The sequence below is a fragment of the Scyliorhinus torazame genome, chromosome 15 (assembly GCF_047496885.1).
Source record: "Scyliorhinus torazame isolate Kashiwa2021f chromosome 15, sScyTor2.1, whole genome shotgun sequence".
NCBI classification, from domain to species: Eukaryota; Metazoa; Chordata; class Chondrichthyes; order Carcharhiniformes; family Scyliorhinidae; genus Scyliorhinus; species Scyliorhinus torazame.
In genome coordinates this window covers 71,909,570-71,929,720 of record NC_092721.1, presented here as the reverse complement: position 1 = coordinate 71,929,720, position 20,151 = coordinate 71,909,570, and the positions used below count along the sequence as shown (strand labels likewise).

Sequence of the window (20,151 nt, the reverse complement as noted above, 5' to 3'; positions counted from 1 at the left end):
GAGACGGTCGCACATATATGCCAGCTCGTGGCGCACCTCGCACCACGTGGAACGGGTGGAGGACACGCGATACCAGTCTCCGTCAAGGTGACGGTGGCTCTAGACTTTTATGCGACCGGTTCCTTCCAGGTGCAGAGCGGGGACCTATCCGGGATCTCACAGGCATCGGTCCACAGGTGCATCAGGGCCATCACCGACGCCCTGTACGCCATTGCGGACAGGTACATTCAATTCCCCGTGGGCCGAGCACAGCAGGAAGCATGGGCACGTGTATTCGCCAAGGTGGCCGGGATACCGATGGTCCAGGGTGTCATCGATGGTGTGCACGTCCCCATGCGCCCACCTGCAGACAACAGGGACGTGTTCATGAACAGAAAGGGCGCATACTCCTGAACATTCAGGTGGTGTGCGACCCCCACATGAAGATCATACACGTGTGTGCAAGGTACCCTGGGAGTGTGCATGACGCCTACATTCTGGCACAGTCGTTCATCCCCGCAATGTTCGATGGATCCCCCCCCGGCTGAGGGGCTGGTTGCTGGGCGACAAGGGCTATCTGTTGAGGTCATGGCTGCTGACGCCAACACGGAGGCCTCACACCAACGCGGAGAGCCTATATAACGAGGCCCATGCAGCAACCAGGGGTGTGGTGGAGCGGTGCTTCGGGCTGCTGAAGATGCGCTTCAGATGCCTGGACCGATCAGGAGGGGCCCTGCAGTACCAACCCGACAGGGTCGGTCGCATGGTTGTGGTCTGCTGTGCGCTGCACAACATTGCCATGCAGAGGGGAGATGACCTGGTGGAGGAGTCGGAGAGAGGACCCGACGGCACCGGAGCCAACGCAAACGAGGGTGATGGGGAAGAGGAGGATGCGGAGGATGAGGATGATGGGGTGCATCAGGGTGGGGGAGGGGCGCAGGGCACAGACACTGCCCGGCAGCTCGTTACGTCCAGCGGGCACGCGACGGGTTGGTAGCCGCACGGTTCACGCACTGTGGGGGTGGGATTCGCTGAACACTGACACTTGCACCGTCACTCCTGTACACGGGCACCACACAGCATCCACTGAGAGGTCTGCCATCCTGTCCGACCGACTGCCAACCTCTGGCGTGCGTCCCTGGGTGCAGTTGCGGTTTTCGATGTTGCGCTGTTTCCTGGGCGAGACGTCCCTGAAGGTTCGGCAGGTGGCCCTGGGGAACATAAAGTTTCGGGGTTCCTTAGACACGGTGGCCCGGGTGTATGATGGTGGTGGGTGCACAGTGTGAGGGGGGAGGGGATCGGGGGTGCAGTGGCCAGAGTGTGAGGGGGGATGGCATCGGGGGTGCAGTGGCCAGAGTGTGAGGGGGGGATGGGATCGGGGGTGCAATGGCCAGAGTGTGAGGGGAGATGGGATCGAGGGTGCAGTGGCCGGAGTGTGAGGGGGGGATGGCATCGGGGGTGCAGTGGCCAGAGTGTGAGGGGGGATGGGATCGAGGGTGCAGTGGCCGGAGTGTGAGGGGGGCGATGACGGGTTGGGGGTGGGGAGGACATGCAGGGTTCTCTCACTTGCTTCTGCGCCTCCGAGCTGGCATGGCGCGACCTCCCGGGTTGGGGGGGGGGGTTGGATAAAGCATCACTATTAGGCGGGTATCATCGGGGCATGCAGATATTGACAACATTGTTGCTGGTTCAGGAGACAGCACGCCATGGCTTCGCTCCAGGGGGGGTCCCGGGGCTCATGTGGGTCGAGTAGATAGTTGGCCACCGTGACCCCCCCCCCCCAACTCCCCCCACCACCACCGCCCCGATGCCCCAATCCCCAACACTCCAACCCCCCCTGATCCCCCCCACCACCGCCCCTGATGCCCCAATCCCCCCCCACCATCGCCCCTGATGCCCCAATCCCCAACACTCCAACCCCCTCTGATCCCCCCCACCACCGCCCCTGATGCCCCAATCCCCCCCAACACTCCCAACCCCACCTGACCCCCCCCCCCCCCCACCGCCCCTGATGTCCCAATTCCCCCCAACACTCCCAACCCCCCCTGGCCCTCCCCACCATCGCCCCTGATGCCCCAATCCCCCCCAACACTCCAACCCCCTCTGATCCCCCCCCCCACCGCCCCTGATGTCCCAATCCCCCCCAACACTCCAACCCCCTCTGATCCCCCCCACCATCGCCCCTGATGCCCCAATCCCCCCCAACACTCCAACCCCCTCTGATCCCCCCCCCACCGCCCCTGATGTCCCAATTCCCCCCAACACTCCCAACCCCCCCTGGCCCTCCCCACCACCGCCCCTGATGCCCCAATCCCCCCCAACCCCACCTGACCCCCCCCACCACCGCCCCTGATGCCCCAATCCCCCCAACACTCCCAACCCCCCCTGAACCCCACCCCACCCCACTTCCACCCCCCCCCCCCCCGGTGCCGGGGGGGGGGCACCCTCATGGCACTTACCCTGGCAGCCCGGGTGAGGTCGTGCAGCTTCTTGCGGCACTGCTCCCCGGTCCGGGGGATCTGCCCCACAGCACTGACTGCGGTGCCCACCTCCCGCCAGCCACGCCTCACCGCGCTGGATGGCTGGCGATGCCCACGTCTTGGGCAGAGGGTGTCCCTTCTCTGATCCACCTCATCCATCAGGGTGTCCAGGTCCGTGTCCCGGAACCTCGGTGCGGCTCTTCGGTGCTCAGCCATCTCCTCTCTTCTCCTCCGGGTCCTCTGTGCGCGGATCGCGCGCCATTTATGACGCAGCGCCGCGTCGCGCGGTGACGACGCGGCCTTCGCGACACGCCCCCCCGAGTTTCTCGCGGCCCCGATCCTAGCCCATTTTCGGGCCCTGAATCGGTCGGGATTGGGGCCGTTTCGCGCCGTCGTGAACCTCGACGGTGTTCACGACGGCGTGGGCACTTCGGCGCGGGAGTGGAGAATCGCGCCAGACATTTCTGCTGGTTGGGGAGAATATCAGGAGTGAAATTAGGAAAATGTTTTTATGCAAAAGGCAGGTCAAGTTTGGAACATTTCCATAAAAGATATTGATGTTTAGCAGGAGATGATAGATAGGTAATGGTCACTGGACTAGTAATCCAGAGTCCAAGGTTAATACTCTGGAGTTCAATTCCCACCATGGCAGCTGGATGAATTTAAATTCAATTCATGAAATCTGGATTTGAAAGCCAGATTCAGTAATGGTGACCATGAAACTATCATTGTCTAAAAGGTTCTTCAGTGAAGCAAGTCTGCCATCCTTACCTGGTCTGGCCGGTGTGTGACTCCAGATCCACAGCAAATGTGTCTCTAGGAAATGACCTAGCAAGCTACTCAGTTTAAAGGCAATTAGGGATGGGTAACAAATGTTGGCCTCGCCAGTGACACCGACAACCCAAAGAATTTTTTTAAATGATCATTTATATCAGAAATGAAAGAGACAAAATGGGTTTATCCATCAGGTCACAGATCGGCCTTGGATTGGATTGGATTTGTTTATTGTCACATGTACCGAGGTACAGTGAAAAGTATTTTTCTGCGAGCAGCTCATCATCAGCTTAAATCATATTGAACAGCGGGAATAGGCTCGAGGGGCTAAATGACCAACTCCTAGTCACAGGTTTCTACGAGCAAAAGTGTCCCACAAGGAAATCTTCCTTCTCACATCCCTTCTCCAAAGAAGATGCCCTTTCAACCACCCACTTCCTACATACCAGGGAAATTCCCCTGTGATGGCCTCATGCCACCTAAAGCCCTACTAAATGTTGACGGCCAGCTAGCACTTCTCACAGGGTTTGGGCAAGACTAGAGTTAAAATCTCACCCCGTAGAAGGCTATACGTTTGGCCATCAGCCAATGGAGGTAACATCCAGGTTATTGTCTTATCCTCCATTCCAGATTAAAAAAGATACTTAAAACTTTCTTTTGCTGAACCTCCAATAGTGTGAAAACATTGTGCAGTGTGAGCATGCTGAAGCACTGACTCTGAGTAGAGAGATCAGTTTGGTGGTATATTCCATCTTTCTCTCTACAGATCCTGATCTCAACTGAATACCTTGGGCGGAATTCTCCCCCCCCCCCCACGTCGGGTGGGAGAATCGCCCGGGCGCCGCGCGAGTCCCGCCACGCCGCCTCGACGCCCGCACGTGATTCTCCCACCCACCTCCAAACCAGCGCGGCGCGAATCACGGCTGGCCGCTGGGAGAATCGGCGCTTGCCGTTGGTAATGAGCGAGCGGCGATTCTCGGGCCCGGATGGGCCGAGCGGCCTGCCCAACACGACAGGTTCCCACCGGCGCCATCCACACCTGGTCGCTGCTGGTGGGAACAGCACGGGAATGCTGGGGGGGTGGGGGGGGGGGCGGCCTGTGGGAAGGGCGAGGGGAGTTCCTGCACCGTGGGGGGGCTCAAAAGGGGTCTGGCCCGCGATCGGTGCCCACCGATCCTTTCCTCCGCTGCCCCGCAAGATCCATCCGACATCTTCTTGCGGGGTGGCAGCGGGGAGTACGGCGCGTAAATGATGCGGTGCCGCTCCTAGCTCCCCGGGGGTGGGAGAATAGGGGGCTGGGAACGGCCTCCGACGCCGGAGTGAAACACTCGTTTTCAATCCGGCGTCGGGACTTAGTCTCCCGATGGGAGAATTCCGCCCCTTGTTCGAGAGAAATGGCAAAGGTGAGAAGAGAAAAGCGGGCAATGCTTGTCTGAAACATTCTCATGTGCCTTCTGAGGGCTGGATAAGACCAATCGTGGCAAAGGCCAGTGGATCATTCAACCAAGTGAAACAGGGCACCAGGAATAGGATAAAGAAAATGTTGAACAATAAGTTTTTTTAATGGATTAAGTCAAAGATTTTATTTTTAAAACTTGGGGAATATATCAATTGTGGCTACGTTTTCCATAAAACTTACGAATGGAAAAATAGTTTGAATAAAGCTTCAACCTGCTCTCGCACTTAGAGAGGTTGTGAGATAAATGGGGGGGGGGGGGGGGGAAATACTAATAAATGCTGAAATTTCAAACCCAAAAAATAGACTTGCGATTATATAATACTTTTTATGACTGGAGGACATCACAAAGCATCAATATTTTATGTCCACCTGAGCGAGCAGTCCCAGCCTTTGTTTAATATCTCATTTGAAAGATATTTGGACATTCCTGATCGACAAGGATGCCAAAGATGATGGGAGCCAAGCAGGAAAGTGAAGACGAGTCCAAAATCAGATCAGCCATGATGTTATTGAATGGTGGAGCAGACTGGAGGGGCCAAATGGCCTACCCTGCTCATAGTTCTCATCTTGTGTTCTTATGAATGCTACCTGCATCCATATCAGGACAGCAGGTCAATATGAACTAATTTTTTTAGACCATCCATTCTAAAATTGAATTTTCAGGTAGCATCTTTAAATTGACACTCAGGGCAAAACGGTGGCACAGTGGTTAGCACTGCTGCATCACAGTGCCGAGGACCGGGTTCAATCCCGGCCCCGGGTCACTGTCCATGTGCAGTTTGCATGCTCTCCCGGTGTCTGCTGGATCTCACCCCCACAACCCAAAAAGATATGCAGGATAGGTGGATTGGCCACGCTAAATTGCTCCTTAACTGGGAAGAAAAAAAAGAATTGGCAGCTCTAAATTTTTTTATTTTTTTTAATTAACACAGTCGACAAAATAACACAAAGCTTTGGAAATTAGAAAGATAACACTATGTCCAGTTAATAAAGATTCTTTCTGTTTCCCATTTACCGCTACTAATTGAGCCAGAAACAAATGCATTCTGATTTTTCTGCTAGTCCCGTGGGAAATGTGTACCCATTATTTGCTCCCTACCGCTTGCACATGTCTGTTGCTTACATGTTATATTTACTTGTTAGTTGAGACAGCAGGTGGGAAGTTTTGGTTGTATTTCCGTTCGCTAATGACAGACAGTAACTGTGGAACAGGTGCCTCAATTCAAAGCGTTTCTAGAAAACAGCAGGTTTCCGGCACTGAAGGAAATTGATGGTCAATCTGTGCCACAATAAATGTTCCTTCCAACTAATTTATCTCATTCAGAGTGTGGCCATTAACGGCTGTTACTGCACTCACTGGCAGTAGTAAGAGATACCATTAACCTAGGATATTGTGAAGAACTATGGTGTTCTCCATGACCATCACAAGCGAACAATTTTGCTTTGCTTATTTCAAGGTTATTAAAGAGATATCCCATTCTATAACTGTACAAATCCCAAATCAGGTGATTTACAAAGCAGTAGTTTTAATAATTCTCAATGAAACAATATTATTTTTACCACAGAATCTGAGCCAATGAAACTAAGGCTTTATTTTATTAAAGAATAAATCAGATAGCAACTTCAAGCATCCGCACACATGCGGCTAAAGGTATGAATTTGGAAGAGGATATCTGATTTGTCCTACTCCTCCAAAGTGGCAGGATATTGGTACCTCACAGAGAGACTTGGCATTCAAATATGTGGTGCAACGTTGTGCTATTTACATGATAGATACACACAAAACCTGTCTGAAAATATTAGTGTTTGCCCTTTCAAGTGTAAATTAATTTTTATTAGTTAGATCGGGGGAAGAGGCCAAAAACAGGAATGCACACCCATTGGACTGTGGGAGGAAACCGGAGCACACGAGGAAACCCACGCAGACATGGGGAGAACGTGCAGATTCCGCACAGTGACCCGACCTAAGCCGGGCATCAAACCTGGGACCCTGGAGCTGTGAAGCAACTGTGGCCACAGAGACACTATGGCAATATGGCTAGTTTCACAATGCATTTGATACACTGGAGTCAGGCGGTTTTAAGTTCAACATACCATTTCAAATACTGGAGTGCATAATCTAAGTAGACACTCCCTGTACTAAGGGAGTGCTGCATTAAGATACAAAACAATTTCAGGGGTTAACCATTGAAACAGAAGGTGCATTGATATAGCACTTTGAAATTTGTTAAACATCCCATTACACTTCGAGAGCGCATTCATACAAAAATTTGACACTGAGCCAAAGAAGGAGACATTAAAACAGGGTTAGCAATAGCTTATTCAAAGGGGATGTTTTAAGGAGCATCGTAAAGGAGCAGTGAGAGGTGGAGATTAAGTGAATTCCACAGCCTATGCTAGGACCCAGACAGCAGATGGCACTGCTCTGGCAAATCAATGCATTTACCAAATAACTCTCAAATATAGACAACGTTTTGAAAAACCACCTGCGGTAAATGCATTAAAATAGTTTGGCAGCTGATCTGGTCTCAGTTACTGCCCACCAACTGAGAGAGCTGGGTATCATGAACAGGCCACAGCCAGAGGAGATAGCACTGGGAGCTTTTTATAATCAGAGAGAAAATGGCTGCAGCAATCATGAGAGCAGCCGCTTAATATTAAACCAAACCTTAGAAGAATACACACTTACAATAATTGATTAAAGAACTAGGGAGAAAAATGACAAGGAATCATTTTATGCAATAAATTGCTCTTCGAGAGCGATAAAAGCAGATTTAACAGTAATTTTCAAAGTGGAGTTGGATGGGTGCTTGAAAAGAAAACAAATACAAAGAATTATGAAGAAAGGGCTGCTACAGACATGATGAGCTATGTGGCCTCCTTCTCCTATGTAAGATTCTATAATTTTAGAATAATTCAGTGCAACATTAAAAGAAAGATAACTTCAGCAGAAAGCAACTGCAAATCTTGTCCTTCAGGCAATTTTAGTAAATTCTTCCTCACAATCTTGCCAAGAGCCAAAATGCAACACATGAGAACCCAATTCCGAAATCAAAGAGGTTTTTCAGACTCATACCCATCAAACATTACATGAACTGCATTATCAAACCAAAACTTGAAAACTAGGTCTGCAGAATCCCAGATATGTCACAAAGATTTATTGTCTTGGTCGATGCAGCTAATCACAACTCTTATGCATGAAAGAATAACAATGTGGCAAGCTCACCAAGAAATTATGCTTTTATAATTTTTCTAAAATCAGAACTGTTGCTCAAAACATGATTTTTGTGTTTCAGATTATGAAGCCATTATATCCCATATGTCACCTACATAACACTATTTAGCAATAAAACGTTTTTCACTATCAATTCATATAAATTGCTACTGAAACCAAGGATATCCCATCATCTGTCAGATATACTCGACTTGGATCATTGTCTTGATCATAATTACATTTGCACAAAAAAACACTCACTCACAAACATGTTCTATACACATTTATCAGTCTAATTGGAAGTTTCATATTGTCCAAACTTCTTCCAGAATTATAGATCTATGAGTTATCAGTAAATAAACTCAGATAGAACCGGCCAATGATCAAATATAGTGGACCCTTGGCAGTTGACTTAATTTTCTTAAAACTGTTCTAAACAAATTGTTTCGGAGGGATCTAGCTCTGCTCTTCCAACAAGTACACTGTATGCTCTTTAAAAACAAGGCAGCACGGTAGCATAGTGGTTAGCACAGTTGCTTCACAGCTCCAGGGTCCCAGATTCCCAGCTTGGGTCACTGTCCGTGCGGTCTCTGCACATTCTCCCCGTGTGTGCGTGGGTTTCCTCCAGTTGTTCCGGCTTCCTCCCACAGTCCAAAGATGTGCAGGTTAGGTGGATTGGCCTTGCTAAATTACCCTTCGTGTCCAAAAAGGTTGGGAGGGGTTATTGGGTTATGGTGATAGAGTGGATGTGTGGGCTTGGGCAGGTTGCCCTTTCCAAGGGCCGGTGCAGACTCGATGGGCCGAATGGCCTCTTTCTGCACTGTAAATTCTATGATTCTGTGATAAGTACATACTATTGTTCTAAAGGGCCAAATTTTTGTCTGGGTTTGGGAAAAACCTGACCTGCGCACCTTTGCAGCTCACAAAAAGCTCATCCTATCCATGTGTGACTTTACAAAGATTTTTCATCTTTTCACTCAGCGGTCAGCTAAGCATTGCGAGCTGCGATGGAGTGCGTGAGGACAGCAAGTGAGGCGGCGGGATGGATAGGAAATTCACCTTGGTTCCCCAACGCAATAGCTTAGCTCCCAACAAGGCTCCTAAACATCATTCCTCAACCTCCACCCTTCCCCATGTCACCTCACATTGCCCCCATGCCACCCCATGTAACATCTATTCACCATGTGTCCTGCGTATAGCCACTCACCCAGTATACACTATGCACAGTTCTCAGGAGTCATCCAATAGCAATGGAATTATAATAAAATCATTGGGGGAAACTTTGCACACCAAATCATGCCTCTACATTGGGAGGCAAATTCAGCTTGTGCTGGGCAGTGTCTAATCTCTCCATCACTGTTATTATGTCGCACACTTGAGTAAATTTCGGACCAGTGTGTTTCCCAATCTGAATGGACCACTAAGTTCAAACAGTTGAAACCAGTGGCATTGGAATAGCGCGCCTATTCTGTGTGGGCCCTGAAATTAGAGGAGACTGACAAGCCAGGACTGAAGTCAGTACTATAGCAGCCGGTCACAACATATCATGCTCAGCCAGATTTAGACAAGCATGTATACCGTGTGAACAGCAAATGCAGATAACCTGAAAGAATGGGAGACTGCACCGGAAGGTGTCCAGGAAACCAAAATTATTTTCTTGCAATTCAGATTTGACTTCAATGTACCAAAATAAAATTAGATATGATTCAATGCAAGAAACTGGAACCATGGGAAATCATTGATATTTCAACAACCCATGTTGTGTTGACACTGACTAGTTAACAGGAAGTTGAGCAGTTTCATTCTTATACATGACACACATTAACCTTCTGTCTGGATTCAGGTCTTGCTCTGTCCTTCCCTGCAAATTTCTTACAATGATTACAAGATAATATTCTATGCCACCAAAATTAATTCATCATTCGTGAAGGAAAATATTTTATTGCTGCTCAAAGTGTTCCTTAGACAGTTTTTTTTCTATGAAGAGACCATCTTACCTCCTGTGCATCCTCCATGCCATTATCCGCAAACTCAAACACAACTTCATTTTGTTCGACTGCTGTCGCCATAGCAGTTCATTCCTTGCGCTTTAGCAACAGATGAGATGGTCCACTTGACGCTGGAGTAAGTGCAGGGAAAGATTCTTCTCCTTAAAAGGTTTCAGTTTCCATCAAATTGAAATCATTTCAGTTCATAACTTGCTGGGAAGGGGTGGAGGAGCAATGTAAGCCTTTGGAGGTTTGACACAAGTGCCAAAGAAATTGGAGATTCCCACAACGGCAAAGGGACTGTGAACCCGCAGAGGAAAAAGCAGTGAGTCAGTGTCCTGGATCGTATTTCTGCATTCAAACTTTTCTTGTTGCTCTGTTCTGGAAAAAGAAAAAGGATTCTGTCATTTAAAACAAATTTTGAATGGAGCTGAGGCTAAAGAAAGTCAATGTATCATGTCACATCTGGTGGTTTGCCTTCATTTCTTGCAAATCAGCAGTGACATGAAACATGGTTAGATTCTGAAGACTACTGTAAGGCAAAAGTTTGTTATGTTTGATGAACACTACCAAAACAATGACAGTAACAATAATGTTTGTTTCTTGCGCTAGGCTGAGTTGTCTTGTTCATCAACAGTTTAGCAGGATGATTTTTATAAACCAAACGCTTCCTTTGCCGATCTTCTCACAAGACTTGTCACGACTTTGTTTTTTTTTTGCAAAACAAGTTTTAGCTGCTTACTGCCGTTTCCTTATCTCTGTTTCAACCTTGCAAGAAGCAGGAAGGAAGCAGCACCAACTACGTCATGGCAAAGCAGAAGCTGCAAACAAACCCTCTCTACGGGCTCACATGAGAAATATAAAGCTACAGTTCATCGAGTGGAAAATAAGTCACTGGCTAGTTTAACGTGCAATGTTTCATAACTTTCCTTTGGTCAGAAGGCTGTGGTTGGGCCTGACTAGAATTGCATTCTGCAGGGAAAAAAAATCAAACCGTTATCCTCTGTATAATACTTTTGGTCTCGCTGTGCTAACACAGAATATTTAGAGTCTGCGGAGGTTAAGAAAAACACTAGCCGGAATAAAAAACATCTTGCAGTGCCTTCACCTTGCCATGAGGTATGGAAGGGAGAGCAAGATTATGAGGCAGTGCACCGCTTGCTGTGATGATGCATACTGTTTTATTAGCATATTCCTTTCATTGCATCTCCCTCAAGTCGACTTCCATCTCTTTTTATAGGGACAACGGATGTGGCAGTTTCACAAGTCTAGCCAAACGGTTCCTCAGTCCTAGGCTAAGAGTCCTACGGGTAATCTCTCAGGCTCTGCTGAGTAGAAGAACAATTGTTAGATGAATCAGGTCCACCAGTCTGGCATCCATCAGGATAGGTAAATGAATGCAGCATCTCTGGTCTGTTTGATTTGGTAGATGATTGCTCCAACTCTATGGGAGGTTGCTTCTGTATGGAAACTAGTGCACGTCTATTCCGTCTCACCATACCATTATCTGTTGGATGAGGTAGGACTGTGGATGGGGCGTCTATTTAACCACTTGTCCACAGCGAGCATGGATTTGGATCCAAACTGGCTTTCCTGGTTGGAGGTCCAGCATATGTGGTCACGTTCCACATCGGACTGGAATGATATTCATCCTCTTTCTCACTCACCTGTCCAAGTCAAAAGCTTGCACTCGCAGAATGTGTGTGGGGGAGGGTAGGGAGTTCAGTTTTCTTCCCATGAAGAGTTCACATGGTGCTAAACAACTCTGTAGTGGAGTCGAACAAACAGCGCAGAAGTACAAGTAGGATGTAATCGTTCTGCTTCAGCAATGCTTTTGCTCAGAGGTGGATTTACACTTTATGGGGCTCTGTGCTCACCTTCATTTCTCCCCCCCCACCATGTTTTCTGTCTCGTCCCGACCCCACCCGCCTTCACCCCGTAGAACACAAAGGTGCAAGCCACAAAGATACACTAATTGATCACTGCTTTAGTGCCTTTTTAAAAATAAATTTAAGAGTACCCAATTAATTTTTTTCCAATTAAGGAGCAATTTAAGCATAGCCAATCCACCTACCCTGCACATCTTTGGGTTGTGGGGGTGAAACCCATGCAAACACAGGACGAATGTGCAAACTCCACACAGACAGTGACCCAGAGCCGGGATCGAACCTGGGACCTCGGCGCTGTGAGGCAGCAGGGCTAACCACGGCGCCACTGTGCTGCTCTGCTTTAGTGCTTTTTAAACTTGTAAAAAGACACTGGTATGAATAATTTTGGAATTGAAATCCAGGCTGACCTCTTGTCAGAATGACGGTAAATATGGTCAATATTGCGATATGTATCCTGAGGCAAGCAAATATGGAACCTAATGAGCAACGAGATGGGGAAAACAAAAATCAGCCGAGGACACAGACAGAATGAGCCAGTCCAGTGCAGGAGCAAATAGCTCATCAATAAGATGCATACACTGTGATTCAATCTATTTCTGAGTCTCATTCAGTTTCAAAAGTTCTTTACTTCCTCTCACAAAATCAAATAAGCTGTTGCTGTAAATTCCTATGAGTGGAGTGCCCAGTGAGTCCAAGTCCAATATCTGTGGCTCTTCTGCAGGATTCCATTCTTCATCCTAGGAGAGAATTTCTGAAGGCCAGTCTTGAGAGGGGTTAAAACTATCAGCATGTGACCAGTTGCCGCCATTATATAGCAGACCAGCAATGGTCCCAGTTGCCGCCATTATAACAGACCAGCAACGGTCCATTTTGAAAAACAAAATTTAAACAAGAAAATATCATAGACGGACACATGCTTAAGGTTCTCCTGCTTCATCCCCTGTTGACATGGCAATTTAGATAGCATTATTTCGACACTTTTTCTTCACAAAATCATCAATTGCATCATTGTAGGTAAAATCTTGTAAAGACGCACTTTCAATCGTCAATGTTGCTGAATTAGGGGTGGTCACGTGATGTGAGCGCAGGGGCGGCTGTGTTTTGCATGCTCTGGTCTGCTCATCTTGTCATTCTTTATTTTATCCTGGTGCAAATTTCATGTTTGTCTTTTCTTGGGATATATGGCTTGCGTTAGTTCCATGGAGGATCCTGATTGATGTTTTGTGAAGAGGAGCCAAGATAAATTGCACAAAATCCTTGTTTGACCATGGTGGTCGGAGCAGGCTGGGATGGGGCCCAGCTTGCAGTGGAGTTGCTGGTGAGCGGGCTTTCACCTCAGCTGTGTGTGTGCATCGGATGATGGCCACCATTGAGAATGTTGTTCTGGGTGAGGATCGAAGCTCTGCGGTGCAGGTCTTTAGAGCTCAACTTTGAAGATTGGCAAGATATCCTTGGGAGAATGGTGGAGGTGCATGAGACTATTATTGCATTCAGAAGAGCACTTTCCTTTTGAGATCCTGCTGCATGGCGTGTCGTTTATTCGGAAGAGTTCGGGAGATAGGAGTCAGGCAAGATGTGTCCGTGAGCACAGTCTTTGGAGAGAAGTGGGAGGCGAGTTCAGGGCTGAGTTTGAAGATTGACTACCATGCTTTAGTAATCCAGATTTGGAGGCTGGATGCATCAAGTTGAACGGAACACAAAGTATCTGATCTTCGATCGGGGGGGTTGGTTGGACCCCCCGACCACGGGCCCTATTTGATCTTATCCTTGATGCTCTTTGCAAAAGGGTTGGAGGTGGCCGAGTCCCCCCGCCCCGCCCTGCCCCGGCTGGAGCCGAGGCTGTCCGTTGCTTGGGCGCCAGAGCGGTGCTATGGTGGAAGCGCAGGTGATTTGTTCATTGGAAGCCTCGAGTGATCCTGAGGAGTTGTCATTGATTCTGTTTCGGATTCAGCCTTCTCGAGTAACATAGATGGTGAAGCGCTGTGCGTTATAACTCCTCTTTAGAACTGGGGTTTTATTTGGGGTTTTTGTTCTTTTATATGGGTGGGTATAAAGAATCTATGACTGGTTCCTGCATGGATACAAATGGGGTTGGCATCAGAGGAGGGGTCGCTGCAGTAAGTTATTGGTGCCATTGGTACTGCTAGAGTTGAGGGTGATAAATACTGATTGTGCGAGAACATGGCGCAGAAAATGTATCCTGATCTTATGCCAATTTAAGCAGATGCTTTTTGGGAGCGTGTGCAACATTTTACAATGTTTGCATAGCTACATCCCGTCTCACCCTTGGTCTCTGGTGGGGCTTAGAGGTATCTGGCTGTGTCTAATGATTGTATTGAGCCAGTTATAATGTTGTTCTCCTGTTCCCTTCTGTATTCATGTATGTAGAACCGCTTTTCTTCTTGCTTACTGCCATATAATTATTTTGTAATTTTGTTACATTGTTAGCAAAAATGTAAACTCTTCAGAAAGATTTGTGTCGGTGTCCTTCCAGTAGAATTCACTTAATTTCTTACTGCACAGACGTTTAGCATTCTCAACCAAACTTCTGTCGAATATCAAGCAAAATATATCCACAGTTTTCTTCAGAGATTTGTTTCTACTCTGTTGTGCCACAAATAACATTGACAATCTCAACGATGATCTTTTCCCCTGTTAAAATAATTTCATTGTCTCTAGTTTTGACGAAAAATAACTTTGTGTCTTGTATACTTATCATCAGAAGGACCTGTACTTTTTATGGATGTTAGTGCATCTGCTTCAATCGAGCTATAGTCATTTCAAAAATCCATGACAACACTTTTAACTGAGGCTAACAATTGTACGACATTCAATAAAGTTGTATCAACATTATGCAGAGATTTGCTGCTGGCATGAATTCTTTGAAAACAGTAAAAATAGCGCTAAGATTTTGCTTCAGCTTTATATCAGTTTCTTTTATATCAGCAAAGTTAATTTTCAACAGTTTCCTTTATATCAGCAAAGTTAATTTTCAAAACCAAAGCCATGAATCACCTGGTGTCACTCTTTCTATCATCAAAAGCTTTCCATTTGCCTGCTTCAAGCGTGATTGCAACATATTCCACCAATGCATGAAAACCGAAAACAAGGCACACACATTTTGAACAAAGTAAAAAAAAAATGTACAACTTCCTCACAGGATTCAACTGAAGCATTTCAGACCAAATTTAAGGAATGACTGGAACATGGGATGAATAATACACAGGAGCTTGCACTGTTCAGTCTTGCTTGTAGACCTGAACATTTTCCTGCCATATTTATGACATTATCAAATCTCTGCCCATGACAATCTTTGATGTCCAAACTCAAGTTTGCAATGATTTCCAAAACAATTGTCTCTGGACACTCAGAAGTGTGGGATTGTAGCTGGACAAAACAAAGAAATTGGTCTACAACTTCATCATCATTAGTCACATACCTTAAAATTAATGTTAATTGGTCCACATGACTCACATCCAGTGTTGAATCAACTATTATGGAATAGTATTTGGCATATTTTATTTCATTAGTGAATTGGTTTCTTGGCTGCTCTGCCATTATAGTGATGAAGCCATCGTAGGTTTGGTGGAAGGTTGGTCTTCCCTGAGCCGCAATATTGATAACTTTTAAAATGCTCTTTGAGAAGCTCGACAAATTCATTGAGATATTCAAAGCAGGCTGAAAAATTACCTCGGAGTTGACAATGACGACTTGCCGTATCCTCTTAGAGGTAGTCCTAAGGAAGACAGCAGTTTGACTGTGGTAGCAACACGTCTCAACACTTCCCTCCAATAAGAACACGTTTTCAAACAGTCAATAACGCAGAATCAATTCTTCCAGATAATTTACATCTTGGAACATACACACATAGCTTTAATATGAACTTTGGAAGTTTCGTGATCAGCAATATCTGTTCCAATATTCCTCCAGTTAGGGTACCCATTGCCGAATCCTTGTTTCCCTTTACTAGGGTCAGGAAATAATTTGCAAACATTCACAGTAGACTGCCTGATTTCAGAAAAAATAAATCAAGTCTTATGTCCATCATCCCATTTCTTTTCCTCCTCAGAAAATGGGAAGATTTCTAATTTGCTTTCAGCCTCGAATCTCAAACGCTTTACTCAAATTTTCCATATTACCAATTTTTTTGGTCTATTTAGTGCAGAATATTCTAGCATACCCAGTGAAACAGATTCCCCCTCTCCCACCATCCCTGCCTGCACAAGCTCTCCCTCCATCCAAAATGCAAACCAGCCATCACACGGTCACCCTCCCTACAATACCTCTACAATACCTGGCTAATACCTCCTCACACACTCTACTCTCCCGGGATCACACACTCTCACACTCTTTTTCCCCTCTCCTCCCATCCCGTTACAATCTCTCCCCACTTGTCACACTCCCACTAACCTCACTCGCCTGTGGTCTTCAAAGCAGTTGCCTGCCTCACTCGTATTCTCCTCATGTGGTTAAGTTCGATTCAGCATCTCAGTTACTGGCGGGCCTGCCCTCAACCCTGGCTGGGTTGACTCGCCCCTCACCTGCTCCGCTTGCTGCTTGATGGCCACTGATCAACTGGCTCACCTTGGCTCTTGGCGTTCGCCCGGCGCCTCGCTGTTGCTGGTTCACCTGCCCTCAGCCCTGGGTCGAGAAACCTGCTGTCATAATATACACCAGTATATCATGGTGCAGACACACACTGATGGACACACAGTGGAACCAATCAACACACACAACACTGCAGCCAATCACCAGTGAGAGCACACGCACTATAATGACAGGGGTGCATCAGAGTTCCCTCTCACTCGAGTAGCAGCTAGCTAGGAGGACAGAGCTCACAGCCTGCAACACAGATATTCATCATGTGCTGAGTGCATCGACTGGCAAGGACAAGGCAAAGGTCTTTAGTTAAAGCTAGTATTGTATGAACCCACAGTCTGAGTATGTTTAAACAGTTAATGATTCAATATAGTGTTGCACTATTTCAAGTGTTGGTGACCTGTATGTGATCCAGAACACCCATCACATCATCTGCTGGCTGTGCCTCTTTTTGCAAAAGTAAGCATACTGGCTTCTCACTTTCTCCTCCTCACCTAGTCACCTCTTGTTCCTTGCGCACGTGCGCCTCAATGTTCAGACCAGTCTGTTTTCCAGCACTAAGGGGACTCAATCAATCAGAGTCAGATGTCGCTCTGCATTGCCTGCGGATCATGTAAGAACCCTCCCTGTGTATTTCCTTTGTTCCCATTTATTTGATTTTATATTTTTGGTCCGGGAATGTGTCTTTAGTCAGTCGATTCAGTTATAATCGCCTGCTTGCAAAGACACGGTGTTCCCAGGATTTGTATTTTGGAAGGAAGAAGCCAGACTCTTCAATGCCTAGTGGATCTTAGGAACCGGCTTTGGAGGGACTCAGTTTGATTCATTAACTGGCAACCAGTGGGTTGGCCAGGGACAGTGTTATGCCTGACAACAATGAGTGATTGATTCCTGCATGATTCTTTCAGAGAGAACTTAGCAGAATTATTTAGACCTTGGAAACAAAAGGAACTCTCTCTCACTTCAGCAAGCAGGAGAGGGAGGGAGAGAGAGGACTGCTCTATTATTCGGAAAAAAGCTAGTGCCTGGTACACCCTTGGCTGTAAACATTAAATGCTGCTGAGCTTACAGAGTAAGCCTTGCCAGAGGAAACTACCTCAAGCCTAGAAGGAAGAAGCACCAAAACAAAAGCCTGAACTTCAGAAAGACATGGATTGGAAACGATCCCAGTGCATCAGAGATCCTTATCTTTTTATTAATATTTTCTGACCATTCTTTCCCCTCTTCTTTGTTTGTCTGTGTGTAGAGATTGGGGCGAGTTAGGAAGGGGAGGTGGATAGATAGTCAGTTACATTTTTCTGTCTGTTTAATTATAATGCTGTACATAACAAAGGTTACTTGTGTTTTAAAGCTACAAACCTGGTGACTACAGTTCTTAGGCTCAAGTATTTTAAATAAAGTATAATTTCACCTTTTGAGACTCCGGTTCAAGTGGGGCTGGAGTTGGCTGCGCACGGGTCCACTGTGTCATGACAATAGGCTCACTGAGCCCATCAGGCTCTGATTGGTACCCACAGACACTGGCTGGTGCAGGCCTCCCTCATTGGTCAGGGCCCTGTGCCTAGGCATGCCATGTTTCATTACAAATCTGCCTCTGTTTCCACTGTACACGTCTCTTTCTGCTTCACCTTTTGGCTTAGTGAGAGCCAAAATGAAAAAACCATTTAATGTTGTGAACTCTTTAAAGTGCTCATTTTAATCCCATACAGTGGACCTCAGTTTACCAATGTCTGAGATTTCATGTGTTACAAACATTTCTTTCAATGATGTACTCACTGCTCCAGAAGTGTGACTCTGCAGTTGCTTGAATTTTGCCCATCTGGAGTCAATCCAGATGGGCACTACAATCAAGACCATTGCTGAATTCTCCGCCGTCTGGATTCTCCATTTTGCTGGCAGCCCGGGAGTTTCCCGATGGCGTGGGGATGCCCCACAATGGGAAACCCCATTGACCAGCTGGTGAAATGGAGAATGCCGACGGCATGCCGCACCTGCAGTGGGACGGAGAAACCCGCTCAATATCTTGCTGTGGCCTGAAAGTTTTTGTGATGCACAAACGTTCTTGGTGCAATTGTTGCAGTTTAGCGAGTCTTAGATCTCCAGGGATAACTACTCTCTCGTTATCATCAACTACACTGAAGTGCCCACTCTGTTCATAGTATTTTCTGAGAATGGGATTGTGTACATCTGCTGGACAGCTTTTGATAAAATACTCTGACCCGAGCATGTTTCTCACCAAGCCAAATGTGTGCAGCATCCAGTGGACCTTCCTCATGCGCCATGTATTCAGAAGTGTGAAGGATTCAATACCATAGCCTTTGTGCCTTGACCATCATTCAGTTCCTTCCACGTCTTAGCTGACCTCTTCCAAGGCACTCATTATGTGAGCAAGTCTATGGCCACAAAGGCATCCTGCATGAACTCATCCACCCCTCGATGCCCCAACTTGCACCTCAGTTTTTTCATCGTCTTGCCTCCTCTCTCTCCATTTGTCCTTCTTCCTCTCCGTACATTCTTCCTCCTCGACTTCCATTTCCTTATTTAAGGATAGGGGCCCTTTCTCGCTCTCCTCTGCTGCGAGTGCCAGACACCTTTGCTGCTTCAACTTCTGAAGCATGCAGCATTCAAAACATCTCTGACACATCGGCAGGTGTGTCCAGCAGAGATCCTGTGTACCGCCAGAGAAAATTAATTCACCAACCCCGGAGAAAAAGGAATTGGTCACGGCGTGTATTTACCTGTGCGCTATTCACCGGGAGATGTCAAACAAGTTGCCCCCAAAAGAACTGGTGGAAAGGAAATGAATCAAGGACCAAAGTGATCTTCAGTGCAATTGGAAATGTATGTCTCTGGACTGATCTTGCCTTCAGGCCATCGTTGAGAGGGGTGCATAAACTCAGACACAACTTCTCTAGAGATGCGCAGCCTCTTCCTGCACTGCCACATGCTCAGCTGAAGATAGCTGAGCATGTTTCTTTAAAATGTGTTCTGAGCGCTACCAGAGTCGCCAATGCCTCTTGTAGGCAAATAGCATCGAGTTTTCTCCTGTTTGAGGATCCAAGCTTGTTGCACCCAAGTTCATGCTGCTGCTGCGCCTCTTATCAATTGCAGCTGACCTGCAGCAGCTCCCATGACCAACACGATTGAAACACTGTCACAGGTCCTGTGGCAGTACTAATGCCCTGTTGCTGGCAAGCATGTGACAGGGCTGGGTGTGTACAAAAATGAGTCTGCTGCCCACTCCCCCCACCTTGACAGACAATATGGCCACTTCCAGTCACTTATAGATACTTAAAAGTTGAAAGAGCGCCTTAAAGAAGTTGCTTAGCTTTCCCACACTCTTCATGCCCCTTAAAGTGTTCCAGACTCTCTCAACCTGGTGGAGTTTCCACAAACTTCAGGAATGCACACAACCCGATGAAAGTACCATGAGGGAATGAAACATGAATTTCGCCTCGCCTTTATAATGGTGACCCGCAACATTACAAGACGTGCATACTGGATCGCAACCCAAATCTTTTCCTGCCCAGGGGAAGATTGTGTGAAGCAGAAATGGGGGGGGGATTTTAAATTCTGGCCCCACAGACCATATGTTACTCTTGCCCAACTTCATTCCTGCCTTTTGTGAGACACAAAAACATGGCCCATTTTTGAAGCAGCAGTAGCTTATTAATGAATTTGCAGAATTCATGGCAATCATGTTACCGATCTTTCAACCCTGCTCCCAAATGGGCCTGCATGCAGCAAAGGTTGAACCCCTGTGCAAACA

General features: G+C 47.0%; 1 protein-coding gene across 9 annotated transcripts in view; it reads right to left on the bottom strand.

The window, feature by feature from the left end:
• Window positions 1-20,151, bottom strand: part of LOC140391621 (ETS-related transcription factor Elf-1-like) — a 247,651-nt gene that overhangs the window by 152,237 nt on the left and 75,263 nt on the right. For 7 of the 9 annotated variants that reach the window (XM_072476285.1, XM_072476296.1, XM_072476292.1 and 4 more), the window contains exon 2: window positions 9,904-10,275. In XM_072476285.1, the coding sequence (XP_072332386.1) occupies window positions 9,904-9,975 (72 nt within the window). In that variant the 5' untranslated portion in view covers window positions 9,976-10,275. Of the gene's footprint in view, window positions 1-9,903; window positions 10,276-10,464; window positions 10,583-12,190; window positions 12,265-20,151 lie in introns of those variants that run through there. The other 2 variants (XM_072476290.1, XM_072476289.1) reach the window with 2 other exon arrangements.